At 42.7% G+C, this 22,433-nt stretch overlaps 3 protein-coding genes across 4 annotated transcripts; all 3 read left to right on the top strand.

The window, feature by feature from the left end:
- The first annotated feature begins 922 nt into the window (after positions 1-922).
- On the top strand, positions 923-6,290 carry LOC102701718 (uncharacterized membrane protein At3g27390). 2 transcript variants are annotated; one of them, XM_006652278.3, is made up of 9 exons: positions 923-1,205; positions 1,317-1,425; positions 1,650-1,845; positions 2,018-2,151; positions 2,627-2,915; positions 3,156-3,262; positions 3,357-3,531; positions 5,244-5,689; positions 5,815-6,290. In XM_006652278.3, the coding sequence occupies exons 1-9, from the start codon at positions 1,079-1,081 to the stop codon at positions 5,981-5,983; spliced, it is 1,752 nt and encodes a 583-aa protein (XP_006652341.1). In that variant the 5' UTR covers positions 923-1,078; the 3' UTR covers positions 5,984-6,290. The 2 variants fall into 2 exon arrangements, with proteins under 2 accessions (XP_006652341.1, XP_040379675.1); XM_040523741.1 differs by having other exon boundaries at positions 2,015-2,151.
- Positions 6,291-8,830: 2,540 nt separating this feature from the next.
- LOC102713737 (probable protein phosphatase 2C 40) lies at positions 8,831-13,545 on the top strand. Its single transcript, XM_015836887.2, has 9 exons — positions 8,831-9,304; positions 9,438-9,609; positions 9,792-9,942; positions 10,029-10,092; positions 10,820-10,927; positions 11,390-11,515; positions 11,599-11,840; positions 12,591-12,793; positions 12,876-13,545. The coding sequence occupies exons 1-9, from the start codon at positions 9,068-9,070 to the stop codon at positions 12,908-12,910; spliced, it is 1,338 nt and encodes a 445-aa protein (XP_015692373.2). The 5' UTR covers positions 8,831-9,067; the 3' UTR covers positions 12,911-13,545.
- Positions 13,546-15,259: 1,714 nt separating this feature from the next.
- Positions 15,260-17,418, top strand: LOC102713462 (probable fucosyltransferase 7). Its single transcript, XM_040523717.1, has 2 exons — positions 15,260-15,502; positions 15,776-17,418. The coding sequence occupies exons 1-2, from the start codon at positions 15,262-15,264 to the stop codon at positions 17,260-17,262; spliced, it is 1,728 nt and encodes a 575-aa protein (XP_040379651.1). The 5' UTR covers positions 15,260-15,261; the 3' UTR covers positions 17,263-17,418.
- The last annotated feature ends 5,015 nt before the right edge of the window (positions 17,419-22,433 follow it).

Below are 22,433 nucleotides of genomic sequence, written 5' to 3'. Positions count from 1 at the left end.
TTTATAGATACAATCGTATTGTGCATACAATTATATCCATTGCACTCTAGGCCAATCATGACCTAACTGTTTAAATTCTTTTATTTTTCCTTATTATAACGTAGGAATTTCTAGTTCTTTTCGAGCTATATAGATCTATTTTACCAATTTATTCCAAAATATAAAGATTGATAATTTGTTTGGTATAGAATTAGGAGATGTTACAAAATTTACTTATTTATATCACTTTAGTGGTTAACTTTTGAATTTAGATTAATTAGATTCTTTTTAACCAGATTGGCTCTGAAATCATTCAAATGGTTGAAACCTTAGTATAAACATTCTTATATTATAATATAAAGTTTAAATCTTTAAATACTTACATTTTAGTAGTTCTTTTTGCTCAATCCACTAGCCAGGTCGTCCTTGTCAGGTGTGCCATTAGCTTTGAACTGCCCTCACATTAACGCCGTCAGCGTTGAACTACCCAAACTGCCTCCCCCTGGCAGTTACTCACATTAACCCAGACTCCCAGAGAATAAAAAAGGAAAATTAATTTTAGAAAAGTATTTAAAAAAAGGCAGACCCCGAAACTTCATTTTCTCTAGTTCTGTCCCCTTTCTCTCCTGTCTCTCTTCTCGTCCCCAAGAACACGATCACACGACGCGCGGCGCGAGCGAGCAACTGCGCCGCCGGCCGGTTTGACCCAACCTAAAACCGACGAATCAATCAAGAACCCCTGGAATCTTTAAGCTCTTTCTCTCTCCTCGAGCGGCTTCGCCCGCAAGCCGCGGAGTTTTTCCATCGTCCCGCCACCACCGGTCGCCGATTCCCGCGACAGCGAGGACGCGCCGCGCTTTCTTTTTCTTCCTTTGTTTTTCCCTCGTCCTCTCCGTCTCGTCCTGCGGCAGTGGCTGGCTGCGTAAAAAGAAGCTGCCGTCTTTGGAGCTGTCCTTGATTCTTGCGGAGGTGGTAGTGGCACAGCTCGGCCACGTCCCTTGGCAGCGCCGCCGGCCCGCCGTGTGGATGCGAGCGGGAGTTACCGGCGACGAGCGGACGGAGGAGAGATCGATTGATTGATCGGTCGATCGGTCGGCCGATGGACAAGGTGAAGGCGTGGGCGGCCGCCAACTACGCGGAGCCCATGGGGTCGGTGCAGCAGTCGCTGCGCGTCGCCTACGTGGTCCTCTCCTTCTGCGCCGCCTTCTTCCTCGGCGGCATCAAAGGCACGCCTTTCCCTTTGCTTTAATCACGTCCTGGCAGTTCTGCACCACGGCGTGTCGCCGGAGTTGCTGCTGCTGCTTCTGCCGTGCTTATTTTCTTCGGATGTGATGCAGCGGCGGTGGTCGGCCCGGTGGCGGCGGCGCTGATGGTGCTGGGCAACATCGGTGTGATACTCTTCCTCTTCCCGGCGCACGTCTGGTGGACCATTTACTCGCTCGTCAAGTAAGCAAATAAATGTTGTCTCTGTTTTTTCTCTGATATTGTGAATGTTTTTTTTAAATTTTTTTATATATAAAAAATGCCATTTCGATTCAGGGGGATGAATTCGAGTTCTTGCCTGCGATTCTTGAACCTTGATCTTTATAGTTTTCGATTCTTTCTTTTTTTCCTGACAATTTCAGCGGTATTACCGAATGACCAGATGTTCCTCTGCATTCTTAACTCAGGACCGAACGCATCAACGCCGGCCTGAAAGTAGCAGTGCTCATCGCGCTGCCGGTGCTGTTCGGCCTCTGGCTGGGGCTGGGCATCTTCGGCAGCGCGCTGGTCGCTCTCGGCTATGGCTTCTTCACGCCATGGATCTCCACCTTCGAGGCGTTCAGGCAGGAGAGCGAGGCCAAGAAGTTCGTGCACGGCGTTGTGGTAAGGACGACACGTCTATGTCCTGCACGAGATGTCTTCCTCCTCCTGAATTAAGCAAGACCACGATGTCAAAAGTAGCTCTGCTGCCTTGCTGGGAATCAGCAGTGCAGGGCACTGTCGTTGTTAAAACGATGTCACCCAGCGCCTCACCGAGATGATTTGGTTTGAGCAGGACGGGACGTGGGGGACGATTAAAGGCAGCTGCACGGTGGTTAGGGACTTCGCGGATCTATGCTTCCACTCATACCCTGCTTACCTGATGGAGCTGCGCGAATCCTCTCAGAACTGCGAGCCCCATTCCATCAGGTATTGTTATCCTACTCCCTCGGGGGATGAATCTGGACAAGTGTTTGTGTCTCTTTTGTTATTCAGGAATCAGGATGAGTCCCATGCTGTGTGTAATCCACGTGTTAAGCATGGCTTTGTCAGAGAAGTATGGGCAAATGAATTCTGTCAATAATTTTTTTTTTGTTATAGTCATATATCATTCCTCGTGTTAGACTGTTAGTACAGCCTTTCTGTTGGTGATGATGGTGCTGTCAGGATCACTGATTTATTGCACATTATGCTTGCTCGAAATTGCATTTCATGAATGCCGTAAAATCAAGCTGAATGGAGAAACACCCGGGAGTCTTCCGGCTAACTTCATGAGGTGGTGGGCTAGCCGGCCTGGGTTCAAAACCTCACTTCTATCTATTTAATTGATATTAGGTTTTTTCCTAATATCTAAGTTTTTAAAATCAAGCTGAATGACTGAATGTTCCTCTCTCCCTCTCTGCAGGCTGCTGGACGTGCCCATATGTATAGCTGTTGGTCTCTTGGGATTAATCGTCGACATCCCGCTGTACACCGTGATTGCGTTGATAAAGAGCCCCTACATGCTCTTCAAGGGTTGGCAGAGGCTGCTCCACGACCTCATAAGCCGTGAAGGCCCGTTCCTCGAAACAGTCTGCGTGCCAATCGCTGGCCTGGCCATCCTTTTCTGGCCCCTGGTGGTTGTTGGGAGTGTCCTCTTAGCTATTGTGTCGAGCATTTTTGTGGGTCTCTACGGAGCAGTCGTTGTCTACCAGGTTAATTTGCTGTCTTTCTTAACACAAGTGTTGTGTTGTTTCTTGAGCATCATTACGTGTCTGAACAGGATGGGAGATTATTTTGTAAGATAATTTTACAGTACTTGAGAAGGTATTCGGAGGTATCAAAATTTTAGCGTAAAATTTTACGCTAAAATTTTGGAACCTCTCGGTACTTTAAGGATGGTAAAATTGTTCTATTTTAGGATGATAGTAACTTGTGTTATGGACCTATCACAGGAGAGGTCGTTCCGAAGGGGAGTCACTTATGTGGTTGCCATGGTCGCGGAATTTGACGAGTACACCAATGACTGGCTTTATCTCCGTGAAGGGACAGTTCTTCCAAAGTAAGTTCGCACTGCAGAATTTGTTGTTGTTGGGATTTTTGTGCTCATGTAGTCATGTGCTGATTCCGACTCGGTGAAAATACTCTGCCCGCAGGCCTTCCTATCGGAAGAGAAAATCCTCCAGTTCCACAGAGTTTTCGGTCAGAACAAACGCATCTGTTAAGGGAGGCGACCACCCTAGCTCCAGTGAAGCTCCAGCGATGCTGGTTCCAACTTTGGCCCCATCAAGGTCAGTTAGAGAAGCCATACAAGAAGTCAAAATGGTCCAGGTATGCTTCTCGGATATGCTAAGTTCTTATTATTCCGTCTTGTTTGCAGAATAATTGCCAAGGCCACATCATTAATTAGTTATATAAAATGCCAGCCCAACGAAAAATACAAGGGGTGATTGCTTATTTGCAAACGAAAAATAATTTATGAATAAAACTTTTATTTACATATTCTAGTGATCTAAAAGCCAGGACTGAAAAATAAACTTCGGTAAAACCCCCTAAAATTAACTTCACATTGAATATTAAAAATTTAAATTTTAGTTTATAATCATAAATAGAAGCGAAATGATGGGAGTGTTCTCTCCGTGCAAATTTTCTGACAGTTGAACGTGGTAATATGTGCATTCATTCCTGTGGTACCATCAATATTTGACCTGCCTTGAAAGGAAGGGCATCTAATACTATTTACAGCATTCGTTCCTTAGAAGGATAGCTCGTAGCTAGACATTTTTATTCGTGCATACTTGCATCATTCACTCAGATTAAGTGAGGTACTGCAATAAATGGACGATGCCATGAATCCACGGATATTGAAGACAGTGAGTATTTTGCTGTTGGGTGAACTGATTCTAGCTAAAGAAATGCCATAAATGAAGGAGATCCTTCATCATTTTAATTGTTGTATTTATGTTCCTGACATTATATGAGCATTTTCTGTTAGAGGAAACATTGCAAATGAAAGGAACCACATGATCATCTTATTTTGGTGGTTTCGTTTAATTGTTTTTGCCCGGAAGGCCAAGATGACCGACCAATTTCATTAAGAGGGTTCAGTTTAATTGCGGCGGTACCATGACCTGTCCGTGAATGAAAGTCCACAAAAGAGTCAATCGTTAGTAGTTACCAACTTACTATTGCACATTGCTCCTTTCCCTTAGTTGAAAGGAAGCTGATGTGGGAATTCAGAAGCAATTTTCCCCTAGAAAAGTATGTGGTCCAATATAAGCAGCAGCTGATGTGAATATGTTTAGAGCATCTTCAAGAGAATGCTAATATTTTACTATCCAAAAACTTGTATTAGGTTCATCTAAAATAATATTGGGCATAAAAACAACACACTCCTCAACAGAAATCTAAAAATGAATAACTTATATTATGAACTCATATTTTTGTCCTAAATTTAGGATACAAGTGAGGTAATTTTAGACATGCCTAAATATTAAGAATGTATTTGGTAATCTGCTGAAGATATATTTCCTAGTCCAATTCCCAAAACACAGTTTTAGAGATCAATTTTAGACGAGATGCTCTAACCTATAACTTTCTTTTTGAACGAACCATCAACAGCGTGCCAATTTTCAGTGAATATAGTGGTAAAAAGGCATCCACATGATTTCTGAGTATCCTAGTTATAACTGACTATCCATCTTTCTATGGTGGCTTATCTTGGTAAATTATACTTATTCCATGGTTTCGGTGTCCAAATCGATATATCGTCTTTTATTATGTGAAATAGTTGGTGTGGACATAAAGAAGTATAATAAGATGAACCTGAATTCGTCCTGTTTCTAGTACGATTCAGACGTACTGGCTTGTGAGGATAATCTAGGTTTTGTGTAATTTATACATTTTAGAAAGGATATGCATTCCATCATATGGGCATCTTGATCATGTTTAGTGGTACAAACTTACAATCCACACATGCTGGCTTATTCATTTCGATTTATCAAGTCCTGCCTTAAATCTTAACTTAGCTCCTTGGTTTGTAGATATGGGAAAATATGATGAAGAATTGTGAAATGAGGGGCAGGGATCTTTTGAATTTAAATGTCATAACAACAGTTGATCTTACTGAGTGGTTAAGATCAAAGGAAAGTGGCCAAGAAGCAATAGGACTGGGGGTACCTTCTTATTCTCTGCTGTGTATCATCCTCCAATCGATCAAGGCTAGTTCTGGAGGGCTATTGGTCGGCAATGGCATCGAGATCAATCAATACAACCGTCCCCAAGATCGGTTGGTAGACTGGTTCTTGCACCCTGTGCTAGTGCTAAAAGATCAAATACAAGCGCTGAAAATGACGGAGGAAGAAGTGAGGTTCTTGGAGAAGCTGACTCTTTTCATTGGTAATTCGGAGAGAGCAAACGGGTGGGATAATGGCGCTGAAATCCCCCAAGATCCTGTAAGGGCAGCACAGATTCAGGCCATCAGTAGAAGGTACACTGTCTCCTGCTACTCACTTGTGACATTCAAGTGTCTGTTGCTTTCAGTGGCAGTATCATCAGCGAAGTTGTTCCTGCCAGGTTCTTGGAGGTTGTTCTGATGCTGTTGCTGCTTTGCAGGTTGGTTGGAATTGTGAGGAGCATGTCGAAGTTTCCTACGTACAGGAGGAGACACAGGCACGTCATGAAACTGCTCGTCACTTACTCCGTTGAGAAGGAAGGGTCGTTCAGATCATCCGCTTCAAATCGATCAGCACCTATCTTCGAAATAACGCAACTCGAAGTGTGACTGAAACCATATTCAGAAACCAGAACCGGATAGATCCTTTCTTCAAATGGTTCTTTGTTCAGTAAATATTGCATACCGTTTTGTCAGTGATTGTTTTTGTTTCTCAAGTTTAGGAGGTTTTGTATAGCTTTTTACCAGTAGAGACCCCCCCCCCAAAAAAAAAATCAAAAAAAAAACATCTCGCTGTGAGATTCATTTGCCAAAAACTTCAGGCATGAGTCATCATCAATTGTACTGTAAATTCTGTACATACTCATTGATCAGATCAGATGCACATGTGTGTTTGGTTCTTTATTCTCGTGCAATCTTATTCCTCTGACCTCTGTATCTACTACTTCATCCGTTTTAAAATATAGCCACTAATACATGGTATAACTACAGATCTGTACATATTCCATTCTTAGGTATTCTACAGTACTTTCTAATAGAACTAATTTATATCGTTTATTTTTTTAATTCAATAGATCATATCTATTTATACTACACAACAATTACTGATACTAGAATATATTTTTTATTGATGGTAGAACTTTAAATTAATAATCGAGATTTTTATATAGGTAGAGAGGACTGTAGTCAAGCAGCAAAATTTTTGGGCAGAGGGAGCACCACAAATCAACATGTGCAAGAGAGTTGTTCAGACCAAGTGACTGTCTTCGCCGGTTGAACGGTGGATAGATGGTATGATCTGCAATTTTTATATTTTGGTCCTTTTAAAATATTTATTTTATAAATAGATCATTGAAAAAATTTATTGTATAAATAATTATTTTTGACGCGTCAACGTTATTTGTGTCATCGTTGTATAGGACGGCGCCAATGCCATTGGCACCGTCCTATACAACGACGACGCCAATGACATTAACGCGGTCAAAAAGATCCATTTTTACAATAAGTTTTTTAGAGATTTATTTATAAAATAAGTTTTTTTTAAAAAAAAACTAAAATATCAAAATTCCAGCTAGCATGATGGTACATGCAGGTGCCAAAAGTTGCCGAGTTTGACGGGGGCCAAGGACCAAACACAAGTCTTGAGAGGAAATGCAAATATGCAATGCACATGCGTGCTTCGACCCGGGAGGCTCACAAGGCGACCAGCTGCCACCCAACGTCTGGACAGCCGATCGTTATCCTGGCAATTAGACATCCCGGGCTTTCATCGAACCCGTTTTTCTTCGGCGTTCTGCTAACCCCGGCGAGATTCACGGGGAATCACGTCGGGTTTTCCTCTTTTCTTGGCTCGGTTTCTAGCTAGCTGTACTTGTATTCGAGTGTACCAGCTGGAGAGCTAGGATTTGTCGTTGAAATTGGCTTCACATCGATGACCAAAAAAAAAAAGAAAAAAGAAAAAACCCGGCGTTTTTTTATGCTGGTGTCATTGGCAACATCCCTGAATCGCCAGACTAATTCAGTTGTTCATTGGGCTATTGGTAATGTTCGAACGGGAAGTTAGGCTGAAGCCTGAAATTATACCTCAGTTTTCTCTAGACCTGATTTCTAAACAATACGTTTTCGTATTTCTGGAAAGAAAAAAATTCTATATAAGTTTCTTAAAAAAACAAATGAACTCATTTATAAGATTACAATAGTTATTAATATTTAATTAATTATACACTAACAATATTCATCTACCAAATTCTTGTGTGACTAATAAGCCGTTTCTATCCTCAACTTACGGCATATCCTTCTCTGTATATACGTTTAGATTGTTACCAAGTAGAAGATCGATCGTATTCAGTGCCTCCAAGAGAGCCGAGCACCGGGCACACAACCAATTTCCTCGGTTGTATCCATATCCATTTGAACAGATCACGGACAGAAAAAAAAAACCTCTCCTTTGCTCCCAGCCTCCAAGAAGAACCACAGCCTTGGACCTGTCGCTTCCCCCAACCCCTCGGCCCTAACTCCTAATAACCACACGTGAAAACAACCCCGCGCATCGGTTGATCCGCCATTAAAAATCAAAGACGAAATCAAAATTAACAAGCTGTGATCAACCTTCCCTGGTTTGAATCAATTTAACATGTTTTTATTCACAGGTAGAAACGGCACTTCACCGTACGTCGAAAAGAGGTTAGTCACTTGTGACCGTGCATATAAGTTTCATGTAAATGAAAAATTCTACGGCCATACATTTTTTTCTTATGCTTGGGCTTACAAATTAAATTAAAAATTTTTGAACTTAAACTTAGAGCTGATTTTAGAGGTTTTAATTATAATTTATTTTTTAATCTTTACTTTTAAATCGCTAAGAATACTTGTTTATTCATAATTTATTTTTTAATCATTAATAATCAGTTTTACTTGTGCCTTTGAACAATCAAAAGATGACTCTACCTAGTTTTGATTGAGAGTTAGCGCATCTCAGCTAGGTCGTGTTTTCATAAGGTAACACATGATAAATTACCGTCAGCATCTTTTTTTTAAGCTTTTAAAAAGTATGCTATTTTTAGTAGCATTCCCATCGTTATTTCACACATAACTTTTTAGATCAACTTGTTGGTTTTCTATTAATCAATCAATTAATTTCCTCATATAATTGCTCTCTCTATTTCAAAACGACAAGGTAATTTGAAACGTTCCATCCATCTATCCATCCATCCATCATCGGTTATGAACATACTATGATGGTCCATTCAGTTTGGAGAAAATTTAACGAACAACTTTACAAAAGTTGAATTATTTTACGTGAAATCCATCCATCCCGGCTCCATTTTCATTTTTTTTTGCGCGGGCGGGCCGGGATTGCGCGTCCTGTAGTCGGGGCGCGCCCCATGTGATTCCCGGTGCCTACTCCCGCGAAGCAACAGCGACGCGCGCCGAGACGAGCATTGAAAGAGGAGGAAACAAAAAAATAGAGAGAGAAAAAGGAGAAGAAAGGCAGCGAGCGGAAAAAGGAGCGTGCGTGTGCGTGCGTCGTTGGGGACTTTGGTCGCTGGCACGGGGGGTGCGTGCTCTGTCTGGCGTTGCGCTTCCCGACCAAACCAGCGAGGGGCGCGTGCTGGGTGCTGCCGGTGGGCTGGCTGGCTACCAGCGATGCGCGGGGCCACGGCGCGATCTGCGGCGGCCGGGATCTGAGGAGCGATGGCAGCGGCGGTGGAGGAGGCGGTGGCGAGGAGGCGGCGGAGCGGGAGCGTGGCGCTGGGGGACCTGCTGCGGCGGGAGGCGTCGGCGGAGCGTGCCCCGGCGGCGGGCGAGGAGCCGCGGCCCAGCGTCGCGGCGGGGCAGGCCTGCAGGGCCAAGAAGGGGGAGGACTACGCGCTCCTCAAGCCGGTCTGCGAGCGCCACCCGGCCGGCGCCGCCACCTTCTCCGCCTTCGCCGTGAGCGCTCGTCCCCCTCTCTCTACGCCTCTCGTCTCGGCTGCAATGCCTACCTACGCTGCCAGCGGTTTTTTCGTCGTTCCGCTGTATGCGCCGCGCAGATTCTCAGAGGAGTTTTGGGACTTGGTTGCAGCTGTTCGATGGGCACAACGGGAGCGCCGCCGCGGTGTACTCCACGGAGAATCTCCTGAGCAACGTCATGTGCTGCGTTCCCGCCGATCTGAGCGGCGACGAGTGGCTCGCCGCCCTCCCGAGGGCGCTGGTGGCCGGCTTCGTCAAGACAGACAAGGATTTTCAAACAAGAGGTATAATTCCTATGGGGAGACTCTTTCCCAGCTAGTACTACCAGTGGTAGAATTTACTACTTAGCCATGTTCTACTCTCCTATGTGTAGTTCTATGACCAGACGTTACCGGGTGATTGATTACTCACCACCTCGCAACAGATGCTGAGTATACTTTCTCTATTTGCTGTGTGTGTGTTTCAGCCCATTCTTCAGGAACAACCGTGACGCTTGTCATAATCGATGGGTCTGTTGTGACCGTTGCATCTGTCGGCGATTCACGGTGTGTTCTTGAAGCTGAGGGTTCCCTTTACCATTTGTCTGCCGACCATCGCTTCGATGCTAATGAAGATGAGTAAGATTGTTTGCTCACACAATATTTCGTTACTCTCTTGTCATAGATGTGGCTGGTTCTTACCGCCTGCTGCTTATGGTTGGTAGGGTCGAACGAGTAACAGAATGCGGAGGTGAAGTTGGACGGCTAAATGTTGTCGGTGGAGCAGAGGTTTTTGCTCTTTGACTTTCATGGTTGCTCATATATTCATGTGTGCGTTGTTCAATGGGGGTGATTGTTTGGGTTTTTATGGAAAAAGACAAGCAATATATTTGCAAACGAAAAATAATTTGTGAATAAAACTTTTATACACGTATTCTTGGCGATCTAAAAGCAATGCTGCAAGATAAACTTTAGGGAAAAACCCCCTAGATCAACTCCAAATTTAAGGTTGAAAATTCAAATTTTAGCTTATAAGCAAGCAAAAGCGAAAAGATGGGGACGAATATGTTGGAAACGCTATGACAGTGCAAAGCTTTGATGTTTCTTAGCAGCTGATCTGTCATATTGCAAGTTATTCAATTCGCATTATTTCCATTGGCTGAGTGGTGTGTTTTGTTTGCTTCCTAGTTGTGCTGGACGATTGGTAAATGCAGTTCTGACTTCTTAGCTCTCACTGATGTGACTAATTTTCTCCCGATATGTTTCTTTTAATTTGCACTGTTGGGACTTATGAACTTTGTTACGTATGAGCAAACTTGTTGGTGAACCATATCATGTCATGAATACCAGATTAATTACTTTAGGTTGTACATGCTGTTGATTGTTGGAAAGTTCATAGGAATTTTTAATTTGCACATTTTTATAAATGCAGATGTTGAATATCTGCACAAAATTTTCCTCATTATGTTGCATATCTTATTCACACCTTAGTTGACCCTTCTTTTTGTCCATACAGATAGGGCCCCTTAGATGTTGGCCAGGTGGCTTGTGTCTATCAAGATCAATTGGTGATCAGGATGTGGGTGAATTTATCATTCCTGTCCCTTATGTGAAGCAGATCAAGGTAATATTAAGTGCTAAAGGCTTCTTCATAATAGTTTCTTTATAAACCTAATTTCTAAACATTCACGCTAAAAATGGTACCGTGGTAACAGATTCAAATACCAGAAATTCTGCTGTTCTGTATTCTCGTTCTTTTTATTATCTACTGAATGTACAGTGAGATGCCCCTTTATAAATAACAATAGTTAGTGATAAACTACATATATTTTCCTGTCTCTGTATGATATTAACCAGACATAATCTTCTCAGGCTAGATCATTAGCCATTCCTGTATAAACTAACTGTATTTCCTTCCTGTTCCCCTTGTTGTTTTCAATGTTTGTCATGGTTATAACCAGTGGGTCTGCAAGTGATGTTTTCTTTTTGAGAGTATTTCTAGTTGTTTTATTTCAAGTAACTTAAGAGCCTTCTTGGTTCGTTTACCATGCTATGAAGTATTAACATCTATTAGTGATTTCTTTAGCTATCTAGCGCTGGAGGTCGAATTATTATTTCAAGTGATGGTGTATGGGATGCCTTGACTGCTGAAACGGCTTTTAATTGTGCACGAGGGCTTCCTCCAGAAGCTGCAGCAGATCAAATTGTCAAAGTATAGTTCACCAGTCACTGCCTCACTGTGTGCTACCAGAAACCTCAAATTCTACCGTTCCTTAGATTCTGTTTCTTTTGCAGGAAGCAGTTGAATCAAAAGGATTGAGAGATGATACAACCTGTATTGTCATTGACATAATACCTCCAGAAAAAATAAGCCCCACTGTGCAACCTGGAAAAAAGGAAGGGAAAGGACTTTTTAGAAGTATCTTTTACAGGAAAACGACATCAGACTCACCATCTCATGCAGATAAGGACCAATGTAATCAGCCAGATTTGGTGGAGGAAGTCTTTGAGGATGGATGTCCTTCTCTTTCAAGACGGTTTGTACTCTTTATCCATCTTGGAAATGGATGCCATATTATAAACTTTAATCTCTGCAATATATTTTCTTTTTCATAAAGGTCACTGCACTACTGGTAGTTAAGTGGTAATTACCAAGTCAAATGAAAAATTGATGTCTTATGAGATCTGTGATATGCCATTTGAGCTTGGAGGCAATTCTATTAGATGTTTTTCTATGTGAAACCCTTTTAAGATTTTGTAAAAACTTTCCATGTTTCCAACTACTTAACTCTTTGAATGTTTGCAACCCTATTGAGGTGCGAAGCATGGAACACCAGGGCCCAACCCTTTTGGTCATAGGTTAGGTATAAGTATTGGCATATTGCTATTGCTTGAATCTCTACTTTCTAGGTGTTATGTTTGTCCTTAAGTTGTTACAATGGAGCTATTTTAATGTTTTGTCAAGCTAGCCAGTCTCCATCACCTTCCAACATATGAAATTGCTTATACTGTATTTGTAGCATTTTAGAATCTTCATGATTAATTGTGAAAGAAAGTACGTACCTATTTTGATTGGTCACAGTTTTTGCTGATGGGGACGGGGACTTCACTTAGCAGTAGTTCATTGCTTATGTGTTAGTATGTGAGTAGGCCCTGAAGCAAGAAAGTAACTAAAACAAAGCTGATATTATATGAAGTTGAAACTTGAAAGGCTCTGAAGTTATTTTATCATAAATGCTGGATGAGAATGCCTATTGTTTGACATTTTTTTGTTCTGCTCAATGCAGGCTAGATTCTCAATATCCAGTTCGGAATATGTTCAAGATCTTCATATGTGCAATTTGTCAAGTAGAGTTAGAGTCTGGTCAGGGTATATCCGTACATGAGGGTTTGTCAAAATCAGGAAAGCTGCGTCCATGGGATGGGCCTTTCCTTTGCCACAGTTGTCAGGAAAAGAAAGAAGCAATGGAAGGAAAACGTCACTCACGAGGTACAAACTTTGTTACAGTTGCATTTGATGCTACTTATCAGTCTAAAACCATATCTGTAATGAAACAATCCTGTACATGCAGATTCCTCCTCAAGAAACAGTGGGTCAAGTGAATAGTAGCCAAGTTGGAGTCATCTTGAAGAAATCATCTAACAGTGTTCGAAGTGCTAATGCATCTCAATTGCATTTCCCGTTGCCACTCTTGCAGCACTTCTTCAGTTCATGGATTGGCATGGAATTAGGATAATATATTATAGAATGGTATTAACTCTGACAAGGTGACTATCGGCTTATAAGCTACTAAAGTCTGAAGATGCAGCACATTGTGGAGCAAGCAACTTACTGTTATGTCAAGTTGTCAACATCTCGAGTGGGCTTCTGGCAGTGGCACGTACAGGTCAAGAGGCCTGCTGATTAAGAATGGCCGATCTCTAAGGCTGATAGATGTGTAAATTATCCATCGTATAGAGGTGCTCAAATCGCTGCGGCTTTGTATCTCAGCTAGGATTAGGAGTGGATTCTGAAATTCGTTTTGGGCAGATCTTAAATTAAGGTCCGTGTAAGCCGTTTCCCTGTTAGAAAATTTCTCCATATCATACTATTCAAGTTTCAACACTGTACTTATATCTAAGTACATTCTTGCAAACAGCTATAGCTCTTGGGCATCAAATCCCCATTGTTATCTTCTTAATTTAACTTATTTATAATGTAAATAAGCTTGGTGTTAGGAAATTTTTGCTCCATTTTGCGTTGCATCTCGTACTGTCACTTCTCAATTCTCTGAACCTTCGGTCACTAGTCAGTTACTGTTGCTCGAGTTTACCATTGCTGCTCTATATTTCCTTTATTTATTTCTTTTGCGTGGAGGTGCTATCATTTTATGAAGGCCATTGTTTTTCATGGAGCTACAGGCTTGCTGGTTCTTGAATACAGAACAGAAGATGCCTTCACCATTGTTTAATTTGTTCCTCTAGAACTCCTGGATGCGTTTTCTCTGACTGGTGGGCGACTGACAGTGGGCCTCGCTGTCTATGGGCTCGAATGTCAAACACCGTTAACGTAAGTTAGAGGAGCCGGGTTCCAGAGCGTGATCGCTGCATACCGCTTTGATATGCAAAGTTTAGGGGTGGTTGTTCTTCCCGAGGTTTTGACGATGAGCTAGGAGGCTAAAGGTAGCAGAAGGATGGTGTTCGTGCCGCTTTGCTGACCATCCAAGCTGCTTGATTCTGAAGGTTTTGTAGGACCAGCAGACATAATTTGAGACTTCTGAGTCATGCAGTTCAGTAGGTCTTGCATCTGATGATAGTTTAGTATTCTAGCTGGTGGTTTATTCATATCCAGGCACATACGTGATACGTAGGACCCACGCTAGCAGAGTCGTCGATCGATACCGACGACTCAGTTGAGCAGGTAAGGTTTAACAACGAAACTGGACTTAAATTGTATCTTAGTCAGCACACAATTACATCGCAAATCAAACGGTGTAAAGCCGTAAAGGGGAGATGGACCTTTAGGAGTGTACATCCACATGTTTCTTGCCCTTATAACTTAGTTATTAATATGAGGTATATTACTATAGGAACATGCACGTTTAAATTTAATATCTACCGATCAAAAACAAATTAAATTGAAACTAGTATACGTACATTCATATTTGTATTTGTTATTTTTAGTACAACCTGTAAAAACTTCCATAATATTTATAAGGTGATATAACTAATATTAATCTATTTTATTAAAAATTATACTTTAATAACTATTTAGATTATTAGATAACATGTAATAACGGGTAAATGTTCGCATGGGTATTAAAAGAGTTTCCCCTATAGAGGGTGGCTAATGCAATGCACTGCATTGTACTCTGCCATGCATGATTCATCTTAGCTTCTACGTGAGCTGAATTTGTTACTCTTTCTGTTTCAGGCCATAAAATATTTTGGTTTTTCCTACCTTCATACCCAAACTAGTATGTATATACACACACATTTTCGTTACTGCTTATAAGTTATAATTCAAAATTTAAATTTTCAGCTATAAATTTAGAGTTGTTTTTTTTTAATATTTTATTTTCTAGCCTTTGCTTAATTTAGATCGCTAATAATACATATATAAAAATTACATTTCAAATTATTTTTCATTTGTAAATGACACCTAATTTATTAGTATACATATGAATATAGAAAAAAACAAAACATTTTATAATCCGAAATAGATGTATCATCCTCTCATCGTTCAAATGCGCATATATATTGTATCGATCTCACCCTTGCACTCTGTGCCATTATCGCCGGTACACGCTGCGACTCCACATGGAGAAACGAACCGAGTTCTCGTTTAATCAGTTGACCTGTATATATATAGTTATATACACGTAGCAATGTGAGACGAATTCTCTCGTCGTTTCCGGTGCCAAGCTGAAGCACCAGTGCACCACCGCGGGAACTGGGAACCTGCAGCCATCCAGTGCGATGAGTCCTCGGGTCAGAATCGCGGCGACGCGGTGGCTGCCAAGCAGCCAAGCCCACGGCAAGGCCAAGAGCCGGCGCCCGTCGTCGGCCGTGCGCCCGACGCTGCTGGTGATCGCGGTGAGCGTGATCGCCGTGCTGCTCGTGGCCGCCTTCTTCGGTGGCGCCCGGCCGTGGACGCTCTCCGGCGGCGGCGGCGACGCCAGCTGGGTCTCCGCCGGAGCCCGCGTCGTCATCAACGCCGGTATGTGTAGTGTAGATCGGCACATCTTACGTAGTATTTGACAGTGCCAAGATATTTCGAATATATGTTCCAGACGTCACGCTGAACAGTTGGTAGAGCTTATGCTACGAAGAACGATGCGATTTTCGTTTAAAAAATAAGTACTTTTGAAGCACACAATGCAACTGCACGATTTTGCACGATTTCCATGCCATGCATGCAGATGCGACAGAGGTGGAGACACCAACTTCCAGCTGCTGACCAAAGCAAATTTTGTCTCCCGTTCCTGCGCAGTGTCCGGTCGACGAGGCGCCGATCACGTCGGGACGGCGGCGGAACCGACGAACCGGTTCCTGGGCGGCCTCCTCTCGCCGGACTTCGACGACAGCTCCTGCCTCAGCCGCTACCGCGCCGGGCTCTACCGCCGGCAGTCACCCCACGCCGTCTCGTCTCACCTCGTCACCTCCCTCCGCCGCTACGAGTCCATCCACCGCCGCTGCGGCCCCGGCACCTCCGCCTACGAGCGCGCCGTGGCAAGCCTGCGCTCCCCGTCGAACACCTCCGCCGCCGCCGCCGCGCCCTCCGAGTGCAGGTACCTCGTGTGGACGCCGCTCGAGGGGCTCGGCAACCGCATGCTCACGCTCACGTCCGCCTTCCTCTACGCGCTCCTCACCGACCGCGTCCTCCTCTTCCACCACCCCGGCGACGACCTCAAGGACCTCTTCTGCGAGCCGTTCCCGGGCTCCACGTGGACCCTCCCAGAGGGAGACTTCCCGTTCAGCGGCATGCAGGGCTTCAACGCGCGCACCCGCGAGAGCCTCGGCAACGCGCTGCGCCGCGGCGAGGGCGCCCGGGGCCCGCCGCCGCCGTGGATGTACGTGCACCTGCGCCACGACTACTCGCGCAACGCCAACGACCCGCGCTTCTTCTGCGACGACGGGCAGGACGCGCTGCGGCGGGTCGGCTGGGTGGTGCTCCTCTCCGACAACTACTTCCTGCCAGGCCTGTTCATGATCCCGCGGTTCGAGCGCGAGCTGTCGCGGATGTTCCCGCGCCGCGACGCCGCGTTCCACCACGTCGGCCGGTACCTGCTGCACCCGAGCAACACGGTGTGGGGCATGGTGACGCGGTACCACACCTCGTACCTGTCCTGCGCCGAGGAGCGCGTCGGCATCCAGGTGCGCTCCTTCTACTGGGCGCGCATCTCCACCGACGAGCTCTACGGCCAGATCATGTCGTGCGCGCACGGCGAGAGCATCCTGCCCCGCGTGCAGGAGGAGGACCCCAGCAACGCCACCGCCGGGGAGCTGCCGGCGGCCGCCGCGAGGCGCAAGGCGGTGCTCGTCGTGTCCCTCCACGGCGCCTACTCCGAGAGGATCAGGGACCTCTACTACGAGCACGGCGCGGCGGGCGGGGACTCGGTGAGCGTGTTCCAGCCGACGCACCTGGACCGGCAGCGGTCCGGGGAGCAGCTGCACAACCAGAAGGCGCTCGCCGAGATGATGCTGCTCAGCTTCTCCGACGTGGTGATCACGTCCGCCGCCTCGACGTTCGGGTACGTCGGCCACGGGCTGGCCGGGCTGAGGCCATGGGTGCTCATGAGCCCCCTTGACAAGAAGGTGCCCGACCCGCCGTGCCGGCTAGCCCCCACCATCGAGCCGTGCTTCCATAACCCGCCGCACTACGACTGCCGGACCAGGGCCAAAGGCGACACCGGCAAGATGGTCCGGCATGTCCGGCACTGCGTCGACTTCGAGAATGGCGTTCAGTTGGTGGAGTGAGCTCTAGCTAACCCATGCGGCCATGCATTCCATTTTCTTTGTCTGAATGTTCATTTCTTTCGGTGTTACTTGTTCTTACTGTTACGGAGTAAGAAACCTGAAACTTACATGTACGTTATACGGTATAGAGGTAAATAATATTTACTGAATTGTAATGTCACGACAACATGTATTATGTATACAGCAGGGCAACAGCTTAAGCTGCCTATCCCTGCCGGCAAAATTGTACGCCTCAGTTCGTTATGTATGGGGAACTGCATTTTTAATCCATTAGAAACTGCTCTATCCGATTTTTTTAATTGATGTGGTTGACTTTTGAAATTATGTTTGAACCTTCATCTTATTCAAAATTTTGTCCAAATATAGAAAATTATAAATCATACTTAAAAATTACTTTAGTAATAAATCAAATCATGACAAAATAATCAATAATTATATATTTTTTTGAATAAGACAAAGTGTCAAAAATAAATCTAAAATTTAACGACGTCAATTAAAAAAATCAGAGTAAGTATTCAAGTACGACTGCACATCCTAGAACGTCCTCTTCCGTTACCTCCTCACACCTTACGTTGGTCCTCTCTTTCACATATTGCGTGCTCAACCATTACGGGATATAGTGTTCTATCCTTAATATATTATTATAGTCCACCGTTAAATGTATGATATACTCTTTTATGATGCACATGTATATTACTAATATAAAAGAATCACTTGTTTTTAATGTGTCAATTATCTCTTGCACAGTGAGTAAAAGATTTCTACTTAAAAAGTATCCATTTTCTTGTAACCATACATAAGGGGATCCTTGGAAACAATTATAGTCATCAGCCGCTAACCCTCGGGTTTTTAAGAGCTCCAATGCAACATAGGGGGTCTAAAATCATAGGAATACTGTTAGTAAAATAGACACATAGGAAAAACATGGATTTAACATGGAAAGCGTTATATGAAAAAAAAACAGCCTCAACTGGCAACGACTACTAAGAGTAGATGATTACAACACAGAGAAATGACAATAGACTGATGCACCCTTCCTGTGCACTTACAACAGATATATAAACGAAAAATCTAAGTCATAATAATTCATGAATCTATTGGTACGAATTGGTGGAACCTAATAGAGATGCAAACCATGTATACTCGTAGAAGTGGAAAGTTTTGATAAAAAATCAAACTGACAGAAAAATTAAGCTTGGAACTAATAATGCATTTGGAGTTTCACAGTGGTGAGTTTGATAATTGTTTTGCTAATCATGGTATTGCGATACACTTAGCATTTCTAGGTTCTCAGCAGAACGGTGTGACAGAACGTATGAATCACACTCTTCTAAAAAAGCTCGTTGCATGCTTTCAAATGCAGGTCTATGGAATAACCGTGGTTCGTGATCTAAAAAAATTCTTTCTACAGCTTGTTATTTGTTATTTGGTCAATCATTCTCCAAATTCAGCTATCGATTTTCAGATTCTAGAAGAAGTTTGGTCGCGTAAACCTATTGATTATTATAATTGAAGATTTTTTTGGTTTTACTGCGTATGCTCTTGGTAGCACTGGAAAGTTAAAACCTAGGGTAAGATGCATTTTTGTTGATTATGATTTTGGTGTAATGATATCTTCTATGGTGGTCTGGTGCTTGCAAATTGATCATTAGTCATGAAGTCACATTTAATAAAGATGTTTTATTCTCGTTTTGCACTATTTTTCTACCAAATATTACCTTCGTTTTATAATGTAATATGTTTGATTTTTTTAATTGTAATGTTTGACCATTCGTCTTATTCAAAAATTTAGTACGAATATAAAAAAATGACAAGTCATGCTTAAAGTTCTTTTAATAATAAAGTAAGTCATAAGCAAAATAAATAATATTTCTATAATTTTTTAAATAATATAAACGGTCAAACATTACAAATAAAAGTTAAGCATCTTACGTTATGAAACAGAGAGATGGAAAGAACATAAGATTGAGATGACATATCATGGTGAATACTACGAGAAACAAAAGCACAAGGATTATTCAAAACTGGTGTTTTGTTGTTTCACGGGAAAAATACAGCAATTTTGAGATTATATGCTACTCATTCCATATTTGAGAACGGTGTGACAGAACGTATGAATCACACTCTTCTAAAAAAGCTCGTTGCATACTTTCAAATGCAGGTATATGGAATAATCGTGGTTCGTGATTAAAAAAATTCTTTCTACAGCTTGTTATTTGTTATTTGGTCAATCATTCTCCAAATTCAGCTATCGATTTTCAGATTCTAGAAGAAGTTTGGTCGCGTAAACCTATTGATTATTATAATTGAAGATTTTTTTGGTTTTACTGCGTATGCTCTTGGTAGCACTGGAAAGTTAAAACCTAGGGTAAGATGCATTTTTGTTGATTATGATTTTGGTGTAATGATATCTTCTATGGTGGTCTGGTGCTTGCAAATTGATCATTAGTCATGAAGTCACATTTAATAAAGATGTTTTATTCTCGTTTTGCGCTATTTTTCTACCAAATATTACCTTCGTTTTATAATGTAATATGTTTGATTTTTTTAATTGTGATGTTTGACCATTCGTCTTATTCAAAAATTTAGTACGAATATAAAAAAATGACAAGTCATGCTTAAAGTTCTTTTAATAATAAAGTAAGTCATAAGCAAAATAAATGATATTTCTATAATTTTTTAAATAATATAAACGGTCAAACATTACAAATAAAAGTTAAGCATCTTACGTTATGAAACAGAGAGATGGAAAGAACACAAGATTGAGATGACATATCATGGTGAATACTACGAGAAACAAAAGCACAAGGATTATTCAAAACTGGTGTTTTGTTGTTTCACGGGAAAAATACAGCAATTTTGAGATTATATGCTACTCATTCCATATTTGACTTTTAGAATCACGTTTGATCATTCGTCTTATTTAAAATTTATATCCAAATATGTAAAATTATAATGCATAATTAAAGGTCCTATAATAATAAATCATATTATAACAAAATAATTAATAATTATACAATTTTTTTTGAATAAGACGAATGGTTAAACGTGGACCTAAAAGTCAACGGTGTCATAGGAAAAAAATACGGAGGGAGTACTTATATTAGAGAGAGAGAGAGAGATTACTTTTCATTAACTCGTAGCTAATGCGATAAATTGTTTGGCGAAGATTTTCATCACCGTAGAATCAAGAGTATGATATATATGCGGCCAAGGCCATAGCTAACGCGATAAATTGTTTCTGCTTTACCATACATTTTTGCATGAGAACTGAGGTGAGTTAGGTACATGCTTTTTGAGTACAGATATGCAGATTCACCTTTCTTCAGTTTGTTCCTCTATAACTCCTTCGGCGTGACTCTGCATACTGTTTTGATTTGGGGAAGGGTTAAGGTTCCGTGCTTCCCTGAGGGTTGACGATATAGACAAAAAGCGAGTTTAATAGTATAGTCAACTAATAGCTCTAATTCTTATATAGTTAATCTAATAACCAATTTATCTACGTTCTACTACCTCCGGTCCGTGGTTCGACCTCCCGTAGTGGTCCTTGCTTATCTATAAAACATATACTACCATGTCTCACCTATCATATGTTTTGGAGTCCGTGCTATAGCTGGCTATAAATCTGTAGCTCATTTCTCTTCTCTCTCCTCTCTTATCTCACTAAAATATATTTATAGCCGGTTTATAGTATTGTACCTGCTCTCTAAGTACAGAGATGAGGTCAAGGCAGCCAGCGAAAGGATGATGTGCATGCGTGCCTCTTTGCTGAACATCCAAGCAGCATGATTTGGTTGGTCGTATGATCAGCAGATGCTCTGAAATATTGTTCCGAAGATGTTTTTTTCTCTTCTGGAAAGATGAAGATGTTTACTCATGTCCTAAGCATGGGTTTTGGCATTATCGAATCATTGACGTGTAGAAGTAAGCTCTGGCTGCACGAACGTCCGACGTACGCGACCAGAGTCGTCGGTACAGAACGGGCATAAGGGGTGAATAATACGTATTTGTAAAAGAAAATAATTTTGAATAAAATTTTATATACACGTTCTTAGCGATCTAAATGTCAAGGTGAAAAATAAACTATAACAAAAACTCTAAAATTAACTCTAAATTTAAGGTAAATAAATTTAAATTTTGGTTTTTAAGCTTTAGGAGAAGTGAAAAGATGAGATTAGCAAGGAGCTGGTCTAAAAGAAATAAGTCCACCAAAGGTCCCTGAACTTATAGCTAAATTTGTTTTTCGTCCCTTAACTGGAATACCAGAAATGTGTATCCATAAACTTGCATAATCCGTCTAAAAAAGGTCCCTCAGCAGAATTGACTCGTTCCTTTGACTGATTTTGCTGACGTGGCGTCTGGTGGGTCCCACATGTTAGTTTATTTTATTTTTCTCTTCCCTTCTTTTTCTCCCTTCCTCTTTTCTCGGTTTCTCTCTCGGGCTGAGGCGCCCGCGATGGCACGCTGGAGGGTGGAACCAGCTCGTCGGTGTCAATCCATCGGAGCTTGGATCATGCGGCACACTCGCCATCGTCGACCTGTTGCTCAACGGGCTCACCGGCCACATCCCGGCATCATTCGGCAACCTGTCGTCGCTACAGCTCAGCGTCAACAAGCTCCCTGGCATGGTCCCGCCGGAGCTCGCCTGGTGTAGCAACCTCACTGAGGGCAACCCGCGTTGTGCCTCTCGCAGTGCTCCAGCGTAGCCAGCGAGTGCTAGCTCGAGGCGCGCCACGCCGCCCGTGTCGCGATGTGGTGACGCTCTCTGCCCTCGTCGTCCTCCTTGCGGCCACGGCGCTCGTCCTCTTCAGGTGGCGTCGCTGCGGTAGCTCATGCGCCAGCGGGGACAAGGACGGCAAGATGTCGTCGCCGTGGGACATCACGACGTACCATACCAAAAGCTAGGTGTGTCTGACATGGCCGGCGACGAGATATTCTGTTCTTTTAAGAAATCTAGAACTCAGACTGAGAGGCACATAATCACATAATCTACAGTTGGGGATGTTTTGTCAAAATGAGTGGGTTCACAACACATCATCCCCTATATTTGGAACACAAGGAATAGGGTACCCACCAAAAGATGTGATCGTCTCATGTTAGAACCGTGGAATAATCCACTCAACATACCATTAATCACTGTATTAGCTATTTCTTACCTTTCCTCCACACTC

Source organism: Oryza brachyantha, chromosome 4 (genome assembly GCF_000231095.2).
Source record: "Oryza brachyantha chromosome 4, ObraRS2, whole genome shotgun sequence".
Taxonomy (NCBI): Eukaryota; Viridiplantae; Streptophyta; class Magnoliopsida; order Poales; family Poaceae; genus Oryza; species Oryza brachyantha.
Note: the sequence above shows the minus strand (reverse complement) of the source record. Positions and strands in the feature narration are given on the sequence as shown.